Source organism: Pelmatolapia mariae, linkage group LG5 (genome assembly GCF_036321145.2).
Source record: "Pelmatolapia mariae isolate MD_Pm_ZW linkage group LG5, Pm_UMD_F_2, whole genome shotgun sequence".
NCBI classification, from domain to species: Eukaryota; Metazoa; Chordata; class Actinopteri; order Cichliformes; family Cichlidae; genus Pelmatolapia; species Pelmatolapia mariae.
Window position 1 is genome coordinate 19,547,910 of NC_086231.1, and position 21,389 is coordinate 19,569,298.

General features: G+C 39.7%; 1 protein-coding gene across 10 annotated transcripts in view; it reads left to right on the forward strand.

Moving 5' to 3' along the window:
* The window catches only part of cacna1da (calcium channel, voltage-dependent, L type, alpha 1D subunit, a), a 66,725-nt gene that overhangs the window by 40,671 nt on the left and 4,665 nt on the right, over positions 1-21,389 (forward strand). For 6 of the 10 annotated variants that reach the window (XM_063474046.1, XM_063474048.1, XM_063474049.1 and 3 more), the window contains 22 exons: positions 24-131; positions 233-285; positions 380-526; positions 638-839; positions 1,107-1,265; positions 1,921-2,031; positions 8,094-8,177; positions 12,091-12,123; positions 13,123-13,251; positions 13,349-13,414; positions 13,513-13,604; positions 13,696-13,855; positions 14,290-14,417; positions 14,506-14,602; positions 14,727-14,829; positions 15,004-15,105; positions 16,696-16,829; positions 18,209-18,325; positions 18,738-19,129; positions 20,149-20,175; positions 20,829-20,957; positions 21,072-21,211. In XM_063474046.1, the coding sequence (XP_063330116.1) occupies positions 24-131; positions 233-285; positions 380-526; positions 638-839; positions 1,107-1,265; positions 1,921-2,031; positions 8,094-8,177; positions 12,091-12,123; positions 13,123-13,251; positions 13,349-13,414; positions 13,513-13,604; positions 13,696-13,855; positions 14,290-14,417; positions 14,506-14,602; positions 14,727-14,829; positions 15,004-15,105; positions 16,696-16,829; positions 18,209-18,325; positions 18,738-19,129; positions 20,149-20,175; positions 20,829-20,957; positions 21,072-21,211 (2,713 nt within the window). The remainder of the gene's footprint in view (positions 1-23; positions 132-232; positions 286-379; positions 527-637; positions 840-1,106; positions 1,266-1,920; positions 2,032-8,093; positions 8,178-12,090; positions 12,124-13,122; positions 13,252-13,348; positions 13,415-13,512; positions 13,605-13,695; positions 13,856-14,289; positions 14,418-14,505; positions 14,603-14,726; positions 14,830-15,003; positions 15,106-16,695; positions 16,830-18,208; positions 18,326-18,737; positions 19,130-20,148; positions 20,176-20,828; positions 20,958-21,071; positions 21,212-21,389) is intronic. The other 4 variants (XM_063474047.1, XM_063474052.1, XM_063474050.1 and 1 more) reach the window with 2 other exon arrangements.

A 21,389-nucleotide genomic window follows, 5' to 3' on the forward strand; every position in this document is an offset into this window, starting at 1 on the left:
ACATTTTTATCTGTGTCTTACAGCACGTTGTGCAGTGTGTGTTTGTGGCCATCAGAACTATCGGTAACATCATGATCGTCACCACGCTGCTTCAGTTCATGTTCGCCTGTATAGGCGTGCAGCTGTTCAAGGTGAACATCTCTGAGTTTGAAAAACATCAATTATACACATCAATCCAGAGAAGTTCAAAATGTGTAATAACAGCAAAAACATTTCCTTTTCCTTTTTGCAGGGAAAATTCTATCGCTGCACAGATGAAGCTAAATCCAGCCCAGAAGAGTGCAAGTGAGTTTCATCCCCTCTTGTTCCTGAACTGCAGATTTGCTGGTTTAACATCACAGGTTGGACTTAAACCTCCATGCAACATGTTTTGTCACAGGGGCACCTACATCCTGTACAAAGATGGAGACGTGAACCAGCCAACTGTCCACAAACGGGTGTGGCACAACAGTGACTTTAACTTTGACAACGTCCTCATGGCCATGATGGCTCTGTTCACTGTGTCCACCTTTGAAGGCTGGCCTGCGTAAGACTGAAAGATATCATCATTGAGCTGATTACATTTTAGATAATGTATGGAGAAAGCCTGAATTTGTGAATTTGAATCACGTGTTGGCTTGTTCTCATGTTTCTTTAGGTTATTGTACAAGGCCATTGATTCCAACAAGGAAAACCTTGGTCCCATTTACAACTACCGCGTGGAGATTTCCATCTTCTTCATCATCTACATCATCATCATCGCCTTTTTCATGATGAACATCTTTGTAGGTTTTGTGATCGTCACATTTCAGGAACAGGGAGAGAAGGAGTATAAAAACTGTGAACTCGACAAGAACCAGGTCAGAGTCATTAGAAGCCCAAAACATGTGTAAAGTATAACGATTAATTTTGAAGGCTTTTCTCTATTTTTTAGTGTATTACACTAAAAATCTGGGGTTCCTCTCACTTTGTGTCAAGAAAAACAAAACAGCAACAAAGTAGCAAGACAGATGACGTTCTAATGCTGATTACCTCCTTTACATTTTCAATATTGTGTCTCATTTAAAAGGGAACATTAAGATTGTTCTTAAATGATGATGTTAAATATTTTGTGTATTTGTGTGCAGCGTCAGTGCGTGGAATACGCTCTTAAAGCCCGTCCTCTGAGGAGATACATCCCAAAGAACCCATACCAGTACAAGTTCTGGTATGTGGTGAACTCCACTGGGTTTGAGTACATCATGTTTGTGCTCATCATGCTCAACACACTCTGCCTGGCTGTACAGGTAAGAAGTCAAGTATTTACCTGCCAGACAACCAGCCATCAAAGAGTCTTTGACGTTATGGATTTTTCTACTTAGAGAAACTTTTGTTGAAGCATACACTTGTGCCACATGAGTGACCTCGGTTTGAATTTTCTGGGACGTCTGTTAAAGATTGTGGCATTGTGTTAACACACTCCTGAATGCTTCAAACCGGCAAACTGCCAAAGCCTCTGTTATTTTATAGAGGTACTTGCTGAGAATCAGTTAACCAACCCCAGAACATGGCTGCTCCTTACCCTCTGAATGCTAATGTAAGCAATGAAGGTGTTTTTAGTTTTTTCCCAGTACTGCATGGAGTCCACGTGACTGTAAATATGCAGACTTAAATCATTAGAGTGTCTCGTAATTTGCTGTAAGTCTTTTCATTAGTATGGATGCGTCAGCCTGTAAAATGTCATTTTCAGTTGCTCAGGTTTTGCTATTTTTTCTTGGCACTGACAGAATTATAAGAAACAATGTGGTGAACATAAGCGCAAGCAAAAGTGCTAGAGTCACAGAAAAACATAAAAAATGCAAACAGACTAATGTTTGTTCAGACACATCGCATTACTTTCCCATTGTATATTGAATACATTGAATCTTTATGTTAACCGACCATCTCCATCTCTGTCTGCAGCACTACGGCCAGTCTGCACTCTTTAACTACGTAATGGATATTCTCAATATGGTCTTCACTGCTGTATTCACTGTGGAAATGGTTCTTAAACTCATCGCTTTCAAACCCAGGGTGAGTTGACATGAAGCATCAAATTAAGTCCAGCTGTTAAACAGATGCATTTGCTGTGAAATGCTTTTGCTTATTAGAGTAACTTTTCAACATTATGAGAAGAGTTAGAAGGACAATACCGCTCAGATGTCTATACACAAACTAGTAGTCAGTTAGCTTAGCTAAACATAAAAAATATGAACGGGGCAAAATGTGTCATAGACAACTGGCAACCCCAAGAGCTGACTTTGAATGGTAAGTCAGTCCCCTTAGACACCTCAGTTCACATGTCCAGCCTTACAGCAGAAATAAACATGTTTGCAGCCTGCTATAGAAAGAGATTTGGTGGTAGCATCCAGAATACTAAACTCACTACTTTACAGAACATCACAAACCCGTTCATAATGATGGTTATCCAGCTTTTATGTACAGTCTATGGTTATATTCAGTTTCTTTATACACTCAAAAAAATCTGTTGTTGGATGAACACAATTTAATCATGGCACCTTTTCCCACGTGATTTAACCAAGTACAATAACCCATTTTTGACCATGTCAAACCAACACATTTGGCATTTGGTGGTTTAATGTAATCAGATTATAGTAGTAGTATACTTACATTGACTTGAAGTGATTTATTTAAGTATTCAATTCAATTCAATTCAATTTTATTTATATAGTGCCAAATCACAACAAAAGTCGCCTCAAGGCACTTTATATTGTACAGTAGATAGCACAATATTAAATACAGAGAAAAACCCAACAATCATATCATATGACCCCCTATGAGCAAGCACTTTGGCGACAGTGGGAAGGAAAAACTCCCTTTTAACAGGAAGAAACCTCCGGCAGAACCAGGCTCAGGGAGGGGCGGCCATCTGCTGCGACCGGTTGGGGTGAAAGAAGGAAAACAGGATAAAGACATGCTGTGGAAGAGAGACAGAGATTAATAACAGATATGATTCGATGCAGAGAGGTCTATTAACACATAGTGAGTGAGAAGGTGACTGGAAAGGAAAAACTCAATGCATCATGGGAATCCCCGGCAGCCTACGTCTATTGCAGCATAACTAAGGGAGGATTCAGGGTCACCTGGTCCAGCCCTAACTATATGCTTTAGCAAAAAGGAAACTTTTAAGCCTAATCTTGAAAGTAGAGATAGTGTCTGTCTCCCGAATCCAAACTGGAAGCTGGTTCCACAGAAGAGGGGCCTGAAAACTGAAGGCTCTCCCTCCCATTCTACTTTTAAATACCCTAGGGACAACAAGTAGGCCTGCAGAGCGAGAGCGAAGTGCTCTAATAGGGTGATATGGTACTACAAGGTCATTAAGATAAGATGGGGCCTGATTATTTAAGACCTTGTAAGTGAGGAGCAGGATTTTGAATTCAATTCTGGATTTAACAGGAAGCCAATGAAGGGAAGCCAAAACAGGAGAAATATGCTCTCTCTTTCTAGTCCCTGTCAGGACTCTTGCTGCAGCATTTTGGATTAACTGAAGACTTTTCAGCGAGTTTTTAGGACATCCTGATAATAAAGAATTACAGTAGTCCAGCCTGGAAGTAATAAATGCATGAACTAGTTTTTCAGCATCACTCTGAGACAGGATATTTCTAATTTTAGAGATGTTGCGCAAATGGAAGAAAGCAGTCTTACATATTTGTTTAATATGTGCCTTGAAGGACATGTCCTGGTCAAAAATGACTCCAAGGTTCCTCACAGCATTACTGGAGGCCAAGGTAATGCCATCCAGAGTAAGAATCTGGTTAGATACCATATTTCTAAGATTTTCAGGGCCGAGTACAATAACCTCAGTTTTATCTGAATTAAGAAGCAGAAAGTTAGCGGCCATCCAGGTCTTTATGTCTTTAAGACATTCCTGCAGTTTAACTAATTGGTGTGTGTTACCTGGCTTCATGGATAGATAGAGCTGCGTATCATCTGCATAGCAGTGAAAATTTATGCTATGTCTTCTAATGATGCTACCTAGGGGAAGCATGTATAATGTAAATAGAATTGGTCCTAGCACTGAACCCTGTGGAACTCCATAAAAGACCTTAGTGTGTGAAGAGGACTCTTCATTTACTTGAACAAATTGGAGTCTATTAGATAGATATGATACAAACCACTGCAGCGCAGTACCTGTAATACCTACAGCATGTTCTAATCGCTCTAATAGGATATTATGATCAACAGTATCGAACGCTGCACTAAGGTCTAGCAGGACAAGCACGGAGATGAGTCCACTGTCAGAGGCCATAAGAAGATCATTTGTAACCTTCACTAAAGCTGTTTCTGTGCTGTGATGAGCTCTGAAACCTGACTGAAACTCTTCAAATAAGCCATTCCTCTGCAGATGATCTGTTAGCTGTTTGACAACTACTCTTTCAAGGATTTTTGATATGAAAGGAAGGTTGGAGATTGGCCTATAATTAGCTAAGACAGCTGGGTCTAGAGATTGCTTTTTAAGTAAGGGTTTAACTACAGCCACCTTGAAGGCCTGTGGTACATAGCCAATTATTAGAGATAGGTTGATTATATTTAAGATCGAAGAATTAATTAATGGCAGGACTTCTTTAAGCAGTGTTGTAGGAATGGGGTCTAAAAGACACGTTGATGGTTTGGAGGAATTAATTATTGAAGTTAACTCAGAAAGATCGATTGGAGAAAAAGAGTCTAACTTAACATCAATGGTACTAAAAGTAGCTGTAGATAATATTACATCTGTGGGATGATTATTGGTAATTTTTTCTCTAATGATAAAAATTTTATTTCTGAAGAAGTTCATGAAGTCATTACTAGTTAACGTTAAAGGGATGGTTGGCTCAGTAGAGCTCTGACTTTTTGTCAGCCTGGCTACAGTGCTGAAGAGAAACCTGGGGCTGTTCTTATTTTCTTCAATCAGTGACGAATAGTAAGATGTTCTGGCTTTGCGGAGGGCTTTCTTATAAAGCAGCAAACTATTTCTCCAGGCTAAATGATGATCCTCTAAATTTGTGACACGCCATTTTCTCTCCAGCTTACGAGTTATCTGCTTTAGGCTACGTGTTTGAGAATTATACCACGGAGTCAGGGACTTCGGATTTGAGGCCTTAGTTTTCACCGGAGCTACAGTATCCAGAGTCGTACGTAGTGAGGAGGTAAAATTATTAACAAGATAATCGACCTCTGTTGGAGTAGCGTTCAGATAGCTGCTCTGCTCTGTGTTGGTACAGGGCATTGAAGATGATAACAGTGGGTGGATTATATTCTTAAACTTAGTTACAGCACTTTCAGAAAGACATCTACTGTGATAAAGTCTACTCTCCACTGCTGTGTAATCAATCATTGTAAATGTAAACGTTATCAGGAAATGATCAGACAGCAGAGGGTTTTCAGGAAACACTGTTAAATGTTCAGTTTCTATGCCATATGTTAAAACAAGATCTAGAGTGTGATTAAAGTGGTGGGTGGGTTCTTTTACATTTTGAGAGAAGCCAATTGAGTCTAATAACAGATTAAATGCAATGTTGAGGCTGTCATTTTTAGCATCTACATGGATGTTAAAATCACCCACAATAATTATTTTATCTGAGCTGAGCACTAAATCAGATAAAAAGTCTGAGAAATCAGAGAGAAACTCTGTGTAAGGCCCAGGTGGACGATAGATGATAACAAGTAAGACTGGTTTCTGAGTTTTACAGCTGGGTTGGACAAGGCTAAGCATCAGGCTTTCAAATGAATTAAAAGTCTGTCTTGGTCTTTCGTTAATTAATAGACTGGTGTGAAAAATTGCTGCCACACCGCCCCCTCGGCCTGTGCTTCGAGGTTTCTGGTAGTTAGAATGACTCGGGGGTGTTGATTCATTTAAACTAACATAATCATCCTGCTGCAACCAGGTTTCTGTAAGGCAGAGTAAATCGATTTGTTGGTCAATTATTAAGTCATGTACTAACAGAGACTTGGAGGAGAGAGACCTAATATTTAATAATCCACATTTCACTGTTTTACTCTTTGGTTCAGATGTGGATTCTGTATTGTTCTTTCTTTTTGATTTTTTATGTTTAAGTTTTTTATTGCTGGTTTTTGGTTTGTTTTTTGTCTTTTTGGGAGCTGACACAGTCTCAATGGAGATGGGTTTTTGGGGGGGTAGCAGGAGGAGAGAAGCTGCAGAGAGGCGTGTAAGACTGCAACTCTGCTTCCTGGTCCCAACTCTGGATAGTCATATTTTGGGGGGTTTAATAAATTGGTCCATATTTCTAGAAATGAGAGCTGCTCCATCCAAAGTGGGATGGATGCCGTCTCTCCTAACAAGACCAGGTTTCCTCCAGAAGGTTTGCCAATTATCTATGAAGCCCACATCGTTTCTGGGACACCACTCAGACAGCCAGCAATTTAAGGAGAACATGCGGCTAAACATGTCACTCCTGGTCTGATTGGGGAGGGGACCAGAGAAAACTACAGAGTCCGACATTGTTTTGGCAAAGTTACACACCGATTCAATATTGAGTATGTAGAGTGAAATTTGTTTTAATTCATTCTACACAAGTTAAAAATCTTGTTGTTTGAACAACTACTTTGTTAATCAAGGCAATTACTGCTAGTCTTGCTTAATGAACCAATATGGGGGTTGATGATTTCATAGAGGCAAACAACCATTTGCACTTACATTCATGGGTAATCTAGAATCACCAATTAATCTAACTCTAATTACACACTGCAAACCAGCCAGATTGTGGATTTGAACCCAGGCCCTTCTTGCTATGAGGCAACAGCACTAACCATCACACCACCAAGCTGTCAATCCAGGCTTAACAAAAGTAGGAAAGCTATGATTACAAGGCTTGATGCAGAATTTTCTGTACATTTTTGTCCTTGAAAGGTTAAACCACAATAAATAGCTATAGCATACACTTGGTGTGGGTGTAGTTGTCTGCCTCTTAAAACTCCAGCGATTTTCCTGCAGTTTGACATCTAATGTGATCTTGTGAATTTCGTGAGTCCAGGCAACTAACCACTCTTACTAGATTGTATCATGTCATCTTAACAAGAACAAATTAAGTTGCTGAATTTCATGCAGATGCTACATGATTTAATTACGTTCACCATAGAAACATGAAATTATTTAGTTCAAATTACAAGTTTGAATCTTGTACATGTAACAACCACCCAATTTCATTTTTTGAGTGTACAAGCTTGCAGAAAATAACATTTCAGTATGACTGTTAAGTAAAGCAACGAGTGGTATCCATCTCTTCAGCATATTTCTAAAACTGTGATTTGTAAAATGTTCAGTTATGTTTATTAAAGAGGCAGCATGTGGACAGGTAAATATTTGTTTCCATTTCCCCTTTGGCGTGCCTGGCTGACAGCTCTTTGTTGAGAAGAAGGACAGGATGCTAGTAAGAGAAACACGTGTGGGGTGCCGTGCTTCCATTTTTAAGCTAAAAATAATCTTTTTTTCTTTTTTTCTTTTTTTTTCTTTTTTTTTTTTACCAATTTTTTTAGTCACAGAGTGTTCATGTGTAATTTTATTGTTAGCATGGAATTTGTGCAAATTTAGTGTTCTGCAATCAATCACAGTCTGTATAATCACGAGCCCTTCAGGTGAAGTAGCCAGCAGGGGTTTCCGTGTGTCCTTAAATAAGCAGTTCGTTGATTTAAATTTCAGTGTGAGAGTAAAGCCTTCTTGTTTTTGTGCTGATATCACATTTGACTCACCCCACCACACGCTCAACGTCACTCAGGGATATTTTGGGGATGCCTGGAATGTGTTCGACGCCCTGGTTGTGATTGGCAGCATAGTAGACATTGTTCTCAGTGAGATTGATGTAAGTAAACTTAGCTTGAAGCACCCCGCTGCTCTTTGACTTCTTTCATTTCAGACCACCTCCACAGCAGGTTTCAGGGGCAGGACTCTGATTTCTGCTGCTTTGTCTAACTTTTTCCTCCTTTCTTTCTCTCTCCAACCCTTCCATTTCATTACAACGACTTCCTTTAAATTTCCACTCTTGTCTGATTCTCTTCCCCTATCCCTTCCCCGTCTTCTTGGTCTCTCACTTTCATTCCCATCATTTCCCCTTACATGTATCTTCGTGCACTAACAGCACTATTTTGCTGATGCTTGGAACACATTTGATGCCTTAATTGTTGTCGGTAGTGTCGTCGATATCGCTATCACAGAAGTTAACGTAAGTACTACTTCTTTTCTGATTTGTAAGTTGAACTGAAGCCTTATAAAAAAGCCACCTGGCAAGTTTTAGTGTTATTAGCTTAAATTTACTGTGAATCTTATCTAATTTCCACTATAAAATATAACTTATTAAGCTGGTTATTTTCATGCTGATCTTCAAACTTACATGTTATAAATTTTAGGGACGCAACAATACATCAGTCAAATGTGCGTATTGGCTTATATGTGCTTCACTGACTGACAGATGATAACATTTACTAGCATCCGTAAAGCTAAAAGTCCAAATAGAGTGTGATAAAGAGCTGAATTTATGAAGTTAAATTCAGCTTTCCCTTTCAGGTCTGAGAAGTTTGTTTCTCAAGCCCAAAAAGGCTGAATAAATAATAACAAAATATCCAAATAAACAAACTGAAAGAAATATAGAAATGTTGAAAATGCATCCCTAATAAAAGAATTTAAAAAGTAATGATTTAAAGCTGGCTGTTGGCTTTGTTTGTAAAACTTCAGTTTGATTTTCATGAAGCTTTTCATTCATGCTGAATTGACCTAACTCAGATCTCTCCTGTTGGAGTTCTGCTTCTGTATGTGCTGCTGTAACTTTTGTTGCAGTTTTTGACAGGACATCGCGACAAACTTGTTGATGAACGTGTTGATTATTCTGTTTATTCTTGGACATAGCAATGTCAAAACCTCACATTTCTTTGTGAACTGTGGCCAGAATTTGGTCCAGAGCAGGATGGTTTCTGATGTAGTTGTCTAACTCTTACTCTTGTTTATTTTGTTTCCATAGAAACTTGTAGAGGCAAGTATGGCAATGAAAAAATGTTGTTTGTGTGTAACCTTTTGTTGATGACAACTTTATCTTTGGGTCCCCTTTGCTATGGACTAACAACAAAGACAAAGAGATTTTTGTAATTTCGCCGGACTTTAAAAAATTAATATCGAAGCTCATTAAAATAGTAGATGATTGCTTCTCTTTATAGCTTTCCTTTGCTAAAAGAAACGTCTAAAAACAAAGACTGGACGTCTACTTTTGTGCTTTTTTTGCTTTGAGCTTAGCTAGGACAAAAATAGTAAAAGAAAGTTCCAACAAACACCCAAATGTTGCATTTCCAGATAATAACTATGGTGAATATGGTGCTTACTATAGTGGTAGCATACCAAAGGCTTATCACCCAAACTGACCCTCCTCCCCCCTCCTGAGTGCTCTCATGTCTGAGCTGCAGTGCTGTTTTTCTGGAGTAATTTTTCATGTCTTCTTAGTTTGTGTTCCAAAATGTGTGTCTGCATGAGTGCACAACAAAACATTAACTTTGTTTGAAGCATAAGACACAGTGGTGTGTTTTCAGGTTTTTTATTGTTATGCATGTGTGTTTAATGTGTGTTCAGTGTGTGGTTTAGGTTGTATGTGCGAGTGTATGCAGAGGAGTGTGTTAGTGTGTGTGTGTGTGTGTGTGTGTGTGTGTGTGTTGGAGACATGATGTTTATTTCACATTGTGGTTCTATGACATGCTTTTTCATGGCATTTCTTTCTTATTTGCACTGCATGTAAATGTTCAGATATTCTAGTTTTGCATTTATTCATAACAGGAGATCTGTTATGAGGATGTGTTTTGAGTCAGTAATATTTTTTTTTTTTCTACTTGCTTGCTGTGTCAGTCATGACTCGTGTCATTGCTCAGATTCTTACCAGACTACTGTGACCTCTCCAAATGCATGCTGGGGTGTCAGACACTCACCTCATCCCCCTAACATCCTTTCCATGTCCCGCCTCTCGCAGATGGCGCTTGGCCACCCGCTCCATTCCCCTCCGGTCAGTTTTTTCCATAGAGCCTTGTGCAGTTTGTCCTTGTTCGCTTGCTACACTCCTCTTTACTTCCAGACAGAATGGCCCTGGAGCTCAGAGCTTGGAAATTCTACACAACATTAAGGGCAATAATGTTGAGAATTAAACCGATGAACCTATGAAGCTCAGCGTGTTTGGGAATTCCTAACAAAGGTTTACTTGTGTTTCCTAATGTCACCATTTAATGTCCTTAAAGTTGTGTAGAGGCCACTGTGGCTTCACATGCAGCTGCTGTAATGCATCAATCAGGGAACAGATCAAGTCACAGAGTGACCTAAAAGGAAACGATACTAAAAATTAGGCCTCAGGTGTAGTGTTCACATCAAAGTAAAAATTCAGGTAAGGTCTGAAAATTTCCCAGGAGTTCAGTAGGCACGAATTTAGTGTGATTTTGTACACTTACAATGATGGTGGTTTAATGCAGCTGAGTCTGAGGTTCTTTGATGATCTTGTGTTTGTGTCTCTGTGAGTGATTGTCTCTGTGTTTTGTTCTGTCTTCCTGTAGTGAGCTCTTAAAGCTCAGAATGGAGCTCATATGTAGCGCAGGTGTGTAGACTCCAGTCAGGTGCATGAACACTCCCACAGCAACTCTCTACTTTTTCCTTCTTTCTACCTTTCTTCTTCTTCTCCCTGTTTCAGTATGGCTCAGTCTCTCTGGTTTTCTTTTCTGTCCCAGTCTTGCTGTTTCTCTCCTCCTCCTGCCTCTTTGTCTGTCTCTCTCTCTCTCTTTTCCCTCTCTGATGTTTATTCATATCCTTCTGCACCGGACTGTGAGAGCGCCCTGCTATGGCAGTTTTGTTGCAGGGCACTACTGACATGCATGAGTTGCTGCATTGCTATGAGTTCACATCATTCAAAGGTCTTGCGTGTGCGTGCAGTGCTTCCCCAGCAACGTGGCAATGCTGAACGCATGCTCCATCGGCGCTGTGGCCAGGATTACCTAAAGAACCTCCTCAGGCTAATTCTATTTTTTTTTTTTAATCATTTCTGCTCATGCTGCACCTCATAACGACAGTTTGCAAAATATTGACTCGAGCCATATCTGTCTGATTATCTTATGTTGTCAGTGCTGAGCCTCTCTGATATTTTCCACATTGAGCTAAATGCTTTTTTTTGCTGTAAAATCACATTATCATGATACAGGCTCAGCCTAACCACCATCACTATGACTGATGTTTCTTTTCTTTTTTAAAAAGTTTTGCATCTGGATTTTGTTTGGGAACAAATGCTCGCTGATTACAGCTGATGATATCAAATGATTTATTTGTCAATTGACATGAATTACAAACAAAAGTTGTGTATGGGTGTGAATCTGTGCGAGCGACTGTGTGTACATAATTGATCATACTCGAGCTCTTTTGGTCAGCAAATTTTCAGTCACTTAAAATGACAAACTATTGGATTGTGAACATCCTACTTGTACTCTCTTGTGTTTATTTGTGCCATAGATAATGCTTCAAGCACACAATATATGATTTTTGTGCAGTCATATGTTGATGTTTACCTGTCTGAATCTGAAGCCTGCAGGGTTTATGTTGAGATACAGCAGGACTCTGTAAGAACAGCACATGATGCTTTTATAGCAACATCGATTCATTGCATTTGTCAGTTAGCCGTAACAACTCATTAACATCATCTTAGAGGATCTCATCATCATTTAGTCCCATCAGTAAAAACCATTACACCGGGGGAGTGATAAAGTTGTGTGTCAGTCTTAAATGTTGATTCGTATTTAAGTAATTTTATGTTGTATGTCAGTCAACCCCACATAGAAATGTTAAGTAATGTGAACTTGTTGTTTGGCGGTCTTTTAAAGTGTTAAGATAAGATTTAATGGTAAATACATGTGTGTCTTTGTCACAGTGAAACTATAAGACAGTTTGTCCTGTCAGTGAGAAGAGTAGTGACTTTGTTCTGTCTGCGTCTTTGCTGACGTGTGCTGGTGTCGTGTGATATTAAAAACAAAACAAAAACTATCAAATGTGTTGTTCCACATTTTTGGCCCATTGTGTGTTAGACCTGCGGCCTCTGTACAAGTCATTAATACAGGTCTTTGATTTTAAAGCCAACGGAGACTCCTCAGTTGGATGAGATGGGGGTAAGATGCTCCACCCCCCACCCCTTTAACTCTGTCAGGGCCATGCCATGTTTGGATTTGCATTTCTCTGTTTGGTCTTCTGTTGTCAGTTACACTTTCTATGATCTGTTGCTTATTTCAAGTCCATGTTATGTACTATTACGTTTTCATGTTCAGGTTTCCTTTCTCTTTATATTTCTTTTCTTTTTTTCCTCATGTTGCTTTTGTTAGCTCCTTCGCATAAATCCTCAAAACGTTTGCTTTTAATTTTTCCTTTTGTTTGGAGTTATTTCGAAGGAGAGTGTGTCTCTCAAACGTGACGTTTGTATCCTGTTAGGTGGGAGCGGTTTTTAAGCCGCTCTTCACGTTTGTATTGTTGACACTGCTACATGGTCTCTGCCACCATTCTTGGGTGGGGTAGTGACCCATGGATGACCCCTGGGATCAGGTCACCCAGCTCTGACCTGTGAACCTCCTGGCCGACCCGTTCGGGTTGGTCCCACTGTGACTCCGCATGCAGTGACTCTGGACTGAGGGTGCCATGCTTGTGCAGATGTGTCCTGTCAAGTATGGCAAGGTTTTCTCCAGCATGCTTGCCTCCTTGCTTCCTTCCCTGTAGGTCTTTACAGTGACAGGGAACCTGACAGTGCTTTATACACAGGCAGAAACAGACACATATCAGCTGCCGCAGACTGCCCAACAGACTTCTCTAGATTGTGTTTTTTGAAGTCTTTACATTTGTTTTTGAGAGCTGCAATCATATCTGAAAGGCATAGCGGTCAAACCAGAAATTCTAATCTCTGCTCAAATAAAAAGAAAAAATCAGCTTTGATTTAAAGATACAGTTTCAGTTTTTCACTATGAAAAGATGCAGTGCTGCTTTCTCAGCCCATATGTAGCTGGTACAGACGTCTTGGATAAGACCTCATCATCCCATAAAGCACAGCCGGGTGCTCTGTGTTCACTATAAACGTGCTCTGTTGCTCTTCTGCTGCGTAACGCTGAACGTTTCCTCCACAGAACACAGAGGACAGCGCTCGAATCTCCATCACTTTTTTTCGTCTGTTTCGAGTCATGCGGCTGGTCAAACTTCTCAGCAGAGGAGAGGGTATTCGCACCCTGCTTTGGACTTTTATTAAATCCTTTCAGGTGAGATGCAGCGCAAATGTTTAATTAATGTCTGATGGAAAAATGGAAGTTGCTCATATTAATCTTTTTCTACTTTTCCCCTGTTTTTTGCCTTAAGGCTCTGCCATATGTTGCTCTTCTGATAGCCATGCTGTTCTTCATCTACGCTGTCATTGGCATGCAGGTTGGTAAATAAACTGGACAGAAAATACTTTTTCCACTGATTTTTAACCACAACAGTAAGAGTGCAGTTGTATTCATTTGGCAATGTTTCTCTAACAGGTGTTTGGAAAGGTTGCAATGGTTGATGGCACTCACATTAACAGAAACAACAACTTCCAGACCTTCCCACAGGCCGTGCTGCTTCTCTTCAGGTCTGTGGATAACTGATGTCAGGCCATCGGGAAAATCAAATTTGTTTTCTAGGTGATTAATTTGTGTGTGCCATGCCTGCGTTTTCTCCAGGTGTGCCACAGGTGAAGCGTGGCAAGAGATCATGTTGGCCTGTATGCCAGGGAAACTGTGCGACCCAGAGTCTGACTACAACCCCGGGGAGGAGATGACGTGTGGCAGTGGATTTGCAATAGTTTACTTCATCACTTTCTACATGCTCTGTGCTTTCTTGGTACACAAAAATGAAACTGTGTTTATCTTAGGATTCATTTCTTATCAGTTATACTTGCGTGGTGTGTATTGCACTACCTTATCATTTGCAGTATCGGTAGTGGGAGTTCTGTTTCCTAAAGATATCAGTTTTCACATTGCAGGTTTAATATGTGTAGCATATTACTATACATATAACATTTGCTCAACATTTTGATCATTCTTACACCTAAAGCTAATATGAAATGGGGCAAAAATGAATAATCATCTTTAAAATCATCATAACATAAAACAACAGGTCCGAGTTATGTGCATCATAGCACAATAGCGTCATAATAGAAATGTCCTTTCTTTAAAATACCATGTGTTCATAGAACCCTACTGTATACAGTATGTCTGTTATTTTGAAAAAATACTTTGTAAATATATTAAGATCTTTTTCTTTTATTTTCTTAGATTATCAATTTGTTTGTGGCCGTCATTATGGACAACTTTGACTATCTGACACGTGATTGGTCCATTCTTGGTCCTCACCACCTTGATGAATTCAAAAGAATTTGGTCAGAGTATGACCCTGAGGCAAAGTAAGTGCTTTATTCCTCATCTGAATATTCATGTTCATGTTCATTTTTTGACTATGTCCATTAATTTCTATGTATTTTTCTCATATAGAGGCAGAATTAAACATCTGGATGTTGTAACCCTTCTTCGTCGCATCCAGCCTCCTCTGGGTTTTGGCAAGCTGTGTCCTCACAGAGTGGCTTGCAAGGTCTCCTCTCCTCTCCTCTCCTCTCCTCTTCTCTTGTCTCCTCTCCTGTCATTTTGATTAATAATTTCAGGTAGAAATGATGATTATTTTACAACAGTATTAAAGGCTTGTTCTCTTCTTTCAGAGGCTGGTAGCCATGAACATGCCTCTGAACAGTGATGGTACTGTTATGTTTAATGCCACTTTGTTTGCACTGGTGCGGACAGCCCTAAAGATAAAAACAGAAGGTATAAATCAAACATGAATGACATTTCATTAAATTGCTGCTAAGAGAACTAAGAAAAATATTCCCCCAAAATTCAGCTTATGGACACACTGCCTTAATTGTTCTCAACTTCAGTTTAAATGGCTGTAAAGTGGAGGGCTGGGTTCTCAGGGATGCTTGTTTCCCTGTGGTGCAGGTAATCTAGAGCAGGCCAACGAAGAGCTGCGAGCTGTCATCAAGAAAATTTGGAAGAGAACCAGCATGAAGCTGCTGGATCAAGTGGTGCCTCCTGCTGGTGGTTAGTGGAATTAACATCACAGACACCTTCATGTCCTTCTGTTTGACACACAAATCAGCCTAAAGCAGCCTGCAGAAAACACACACACACAAACCATATGCTTCCATGCTGTTCACATATAATTACTCCAAACAGGTATTTTGTAACCAAGTCCTTAAATAAAACCTAACACTCACGTTCACACTGAGACAGTGTCACATATAAATAAGGCTATATTGTGCTGTTTCTGCTTTGTTCATCTTCTCCCTGTTGTCCCCTCAGCAGTATGTTTTTTAGTCTGTGTGTATTCAGTACACACTGCTCCCTCCCGCCTGCCCTGGATGCTGATGGAGGCCACTGACTATCTGCTGGGCTTTGGGCTTGCATGGCCTTATAGACCACTGTGCAAGAGCATGCTTCGTCTTTCTCTCTAACATCTCTGTCCTTCCTTCTTTATCTGTCTCTTCTCTCTACTCTCTCTCTCTTCTGTCTTTTTTTTTTTTTACTGCCTGAGCTTTTCTCTCCTCACACTTTTGTATCTCTGTGTCCAAAACTTTGAAAACACTTCAGAATATTCTGAAGCAGTTCTGTTTTAGGGTGGTGGCATGGAACTAGTGTTGCCTCTCTCTCTGATCTCTGTCCCCAGCGTGCTTGTTCAAAGTGATTCAGACCCCTGCTTCAGAATGATTCTCACACACTCTCGTACATGCTTTTTAAATTCAAAAAATGGCAGAATATACATGCAAGAACACAAGCTTTGAGTACAGTATTTAGAAAAAAGCATACATAATATTATGTAGGGGCATACATGAGCACAAGCATATGAAATTACACACCGACATGTATGATGCATACTGTAGTTTTGCTTGCTTGCATGTGCTAAAGCAGTTTAAAAAACATTCAATAGCATCCTTTGACATTTAAGAAAGATTTAGGTTCAAACACCCTCCCAAGAAAAAACTTTAAGAAAAATTTGAACAAATTAATCAAGTGGCCTAAATGGAAAAATTGTTTTTGATACACATTTAAAAATTGAAAAGCCTTTCTGTTTTTCTGTCATGATTAACAGAACAGAATTAAAATTGTTCATTAATTTCCAATGAGCTCGTCCATCTGTCACACCTCCATCTGCTCAGATGTTCTTGTTGATCTTCTCTTGAAGAAGAAAAGACATTCTGCAAAGCAATAGTAATCATTTAAAGTTTTATGAGTCCTTTTAATGTTGCAGGTGTTTGAACACGAATTCCTCGAATTAAATCATCCACAAGTCAGACATACTTACATACATGTAATCTCACTTCTTATACATGCAGAAATACACACGTGAAGACGTGTTGGGATATATTTGTTCTCTGTCCTTTTTGATACACAGCAAATCATCCTATTTGGTACAGAATGAGGTAAAGTATATACACCATCAAAATGGATTTATAACATTTGGTTAAAAATCATTTGGTTGGTGGAGGTTAAAAAGTGCGTCGCTATTCTTAAGTTCTAAGGTGGTGAACCCCCACCACCCATAGACGAGGGAAGAGAAGAGTCTTTCCCTCTCTCTCCCAGGGTACTGTGTGTTGCTGACATAGGAAGCATTTGTGTGGTCTGTTCACTCAGATGATGAGGTAACCGTGGGGAAGTTCTATGCCACCTTCCTGATACAGGACTACTTTAGGAAATTCAAGAAACGTAAAGAGGAAGGCCTGGTGGGTGCACACCCTTCCCAGAACAACACAGCCATTGCTTTACAGGTGAGTCTTTCGACACTCAAGTGTGTTTCTGCCAGCGTGAGACAGGCTGTTGAGACCTTTGTTAAAATGGGTGAATGAATGAACTTTGTTAAATCTGATATACATCTCTGTGCATTTCATTCAAAACTCATCAAGAGTGCTGATGTTATGGTTTGTGATCCAGCAGGACGTTCATGATCTTGGTGTACAGTATGATTCTGTGATTTGTTTCTCTCGTGTGAATTTAGTACTTGTGTCTTCTGTGTCTTAAAAAAATAGCTAGATGTTGATGTTAAGTGCGCATCACTGTCTTCAGCCACCATTGCATGTATTTTCTGTGCATCACAGTCCACGACTCATGAATTTCACATGCAAAGCTTGTTGCAGTTTCTGTTACCTTATATCGTATGATATATGGCATCAGTATAGTCCCATATATCACTGTCAGTCAGAAACATGACCAACTGGTTTCTTTATAATTAACTTTTTCTATGTATTCTGCTGTTATATAGATCTACAAAGAAAAGAGTGAGAAGAAAATTACATTTTTACATTATTTACATTTTGTTATTTTTTTCATCCAAGTACTTTCCAACTAGTGCAAAATATTTCAGAGGGAAAAAGGGACTGAAAGGGCTACAAAACAACATCAGCAAAAGTAAAAGCAAAATATACGAATAAATACTGTTTTGGAGTAATGTTAAGTAATTTGGAAGTGTAAAAGTAAAGTAGCGCAGTAATGAGTACATACAAAAATGGTTTAATTTAAAGAAAATAACTTAAAAATGGGAAGGTAAGTTAATAGCAGAATAAATATGAAGATAAATGTAAATTGCTCTCTTTTTCCAAATTAATAAGATGTTTAGGAAATTGGAATCCACTTGAATCATTTTTAGGCACCACATAGTCAACATAATCTCCCATTCTTGGTGATAGGAAGGCAACTGCAGCAATCAAATTCTTTGAGTTGTTGATTTCTCTTTCTGTCAAGTTTTATTTGACAAATTGCAATCATTGCAATGAAAATTGAATGCTAAACACAATATATGGGTTATTGAACATACATTTTTCTATAATTAATTCAAGAAATATCCATGAATCACAGTTTTTTTTATTCATATTAAATTACTTCCTGCAGTACTCAAAGTATTCCCAGTATGTGACAGAAGCATATCTGGAATCTACCGAAGGCCACATTCAGGAGAGCACATCTGTCTGTCTCTGTGTTCTCATCTCTCACAGTCTGAAAGTACTGTAAGTGTCAGGTGTTGTACAGCACAGGTGCGTGTATGTTCAGTATGTGTGGTGGTTGTGCCTGTATGATGTCAGAGTTCGCACTGTGAGTTTTAAGATGAAGGTCACAACCGTAGCTCTTAGCCCTGTTGTTGTCATGGTTCCAGGCTGGCCTTCGCACGCTGCATGATATTGGGCCTGAAATTCGCCGAGCGATATCATGTGATCTGCAGGATGACGAACTAATAGACTTTATTCCAGAGGAAGACGAGGAAATTTATAGGGTAACTGATTCAAATTTACACAAAGGGAAATGTTTGTGCTTGTAAATAATAATTCTTGTTCATGGAAAAGTACATATGAAAAAGCTAGCTGTAGATGGAAATGGAGTAGGAAGCATTTAGCAGCTAAATCTGTAGCAGAAGCATTGGCTTCAGATTTTATATCTGCAATATGTAAGGTTTTTTTTCTTCTAATGAGTTCATTTTGCTTTATTATGTTTCTTCTCCATTTCAGTTCCAACAATCTAAACAGTGTTTTGTTTTGCTCGCACATCATGCCATGTACCAGCTTCCTAACTTACTTTTGCACATATATTTTTCTTAAACAATATCAGCCCTCAGACTTAACATCAATAGCATTTGTCTTGTAAGAAGGAGAAATGCTGGTGGTTTTACTGTGAGTGTTCCTTCACAGCGTAATGGTGGACTCTTTGGTAACCATCTCATGAATGGTGGTCATCGGCGATCCAATGGGCATCAGACCAATGCCACTCAGCGCCCTCTGCAAGTGCAGCCTCCACCTCACTACGCCCACATGGAGCAGCCAGTAGGACGCCTGTCTAGAGCCAATGCAATGTCCCATCCCAACCACCATCATCACCACCACCACCATCATCACCACCGCCACCACAACTCCTACGGAAAGTCTCCCAAATCTACCAACATAAACCTCAACAATGCCAACGTGTCTAGTCTGCCCAACGGAGGACACCATCGCTACTACGAACACGCACCTCCCAATGGCTATCCAGGTCTACGCAGCTCCTATTATGATTATGACAAGCCACGGACACCCCAGGGTCAAAGGTATCCACACAGTGATCATTATGTCATGTTGCAGAATTAGATCAAACAATATAGAGTGAAAGTGGATTTATATAAATTAATATAAACCTGAAGCTCCATTCACACCCTGTTGTTGTACCCTCTGTCTCTGGCACATTTTATTTGTGTACTTACTCCCATTACGCGTCAAATGTTGAAATTACATGTGGACTAAACATGTAAAATATTACGTCACATCAAGACATGCTCAACATGGACTGTTGCAGCAACTATTCTCATCTGTAAGAAAATCTTTGTAGAAAAGTCAGATACCACCTTTGTATGAATGTAATTACAAGTGTATGTTACAATGAATTTGATAATTATGGAAGAACATATAGCACTAACACATATTAAGAGGTGTCCTTGTCTTCATTTCTGCCCAGTGATAGTCACGAAGAGACTTCTTATGGTGTATAACAACACATAAGAGGATTTTAAAAAACATCACTGTGATTATTCACTGTGTGAGTGCTTGCTGTTGTCAGACATCGGTGGACAATACTGCTACAAAAGTGTTTTTCCCACAGGCAGATTCTTATCAGACTTTTCCATTACATTAGCCTCTACTGGAAACTTCATTCCACCATGCATCATAAGCCTACTCTTGTACTGACACTTAATTTGTGACCAGTAGCACATTTTTCTTCTGATTTCCCATCTTCTGTTTAAACTACATTCTCCAGTATTGGGCCTGTTTTTCCTTAGTGCCCAAGAAGTTTGGGGGACAATTTCATTGCTTCCTCTTTATGAAAGAGAAATGATTCTCAGATTGTTTCTTATCCTAAAGATAGATAATGGAATTGTCAACCAACAGTGGAGTCATCACCGTCACTCTCTGTTCTCCTCGTACATATATATGAGAATGCTGTATATGCTTCATATACTGTATGATATATATGTCACACTTTCTTCACCCAGTTTCCTGTGTTCTCTCCTTCTCCCTTTCTCCTTCCTAACTAAATTCTTTCTCTTGACCATCCCTGTGCTTTCTTGGACAGAAGGCGCTACTATGAGACCTATGTTAGGTATGTTGTTTTTCTAGGTTTGGTTCCAGCAATGTGTCTCAACAGCAAAAGAAGGACTTTTGTTTCATTTTGACTTGGTTTTGGAAATTGTTGCATCCTTGCTAAGTCAGTGTTTCACATTACATGCTGGCCAGTCATTTTGCTTTCCTAGCTGTTATGGCACAGTTGTGTTTATGCATTGTTGGATAAATAATAGAGAAATGAATGTGAGTGGCCAGCATTGTGCTGAGAGCAGCCCTGCTTAATGCATGTGTAAAAGTGATGCGCTTGCTTTAAAGGACTACCCAGATGCTTGAAGACAGGGGAGTGTATGAGAATGTTTGAAATGAAGTGACTGAAAATCACTACTTGTGTCCACTTCTTCTGTTTAGTGCACATTTCCCGCAACACTGCACATAGTTAACGTCATGACTTACTAGAAAGAGATGTGTTTTAATTAAGGTAGTGAATGTCAAAGTGGATGGGGTGTTTACATGGCAGAGATAACCCACGACTTCTGTCTGTCTTGGTTTGGCTGTAAAAGGGTGGTCTCTTGAATTGCTGCCCCCTGTAGGCTTGTGTCTGCATGGCAGTGCATGGCAGTATACCAGTAACCCCCATAAAGACAGTAACAGTGTGCACGCTCTAACCCCTCTGCCCTGGCTCTTTCACAGGTCCCACAGAGGGGATGGTCGCCATCCCACCATCCGAAGGGAGGAGGAGTTTGATGAAGACCATTTCTCCGGGGAGTATTACAGCGGGGAGGAGTTTTATGAAGATGACAGTATGCTGTCAGGGGACAGGTAACAGTCTTTTCACAGTTTTGTAGTTTGCAATTGCAATTTCATTCTGACTTGGCTAGAAATTTATTCCTAAGGTGTTTTGGATAATGGATCCCATAATGTAATGTTCACCAGGTATCAGAACAGCGACACGGAGTATGAGACTCCCAAAGGCTACCATCATCCTGACAGTTACTACGATGATGATGAGCAGCCTCTCTACCGCGACTCACGGAGGTCACCAAAGAGAAGATTGCTTCCTGCAACACCTCAAGGTATATTATGACCAGCGTTTATATATAAAAGATAGACGTGGCTTTCATCTCTGAAAGTGGAGGCTGATATTTGAATGCATTCTTTCTAATGGCCAGTGGGGGGCAAAAAGGAGTCAATTAGAAAAATAAGCATTATGCTCAATAAAATCTTTCTCAATCACTCTACACTCTCAGTAAT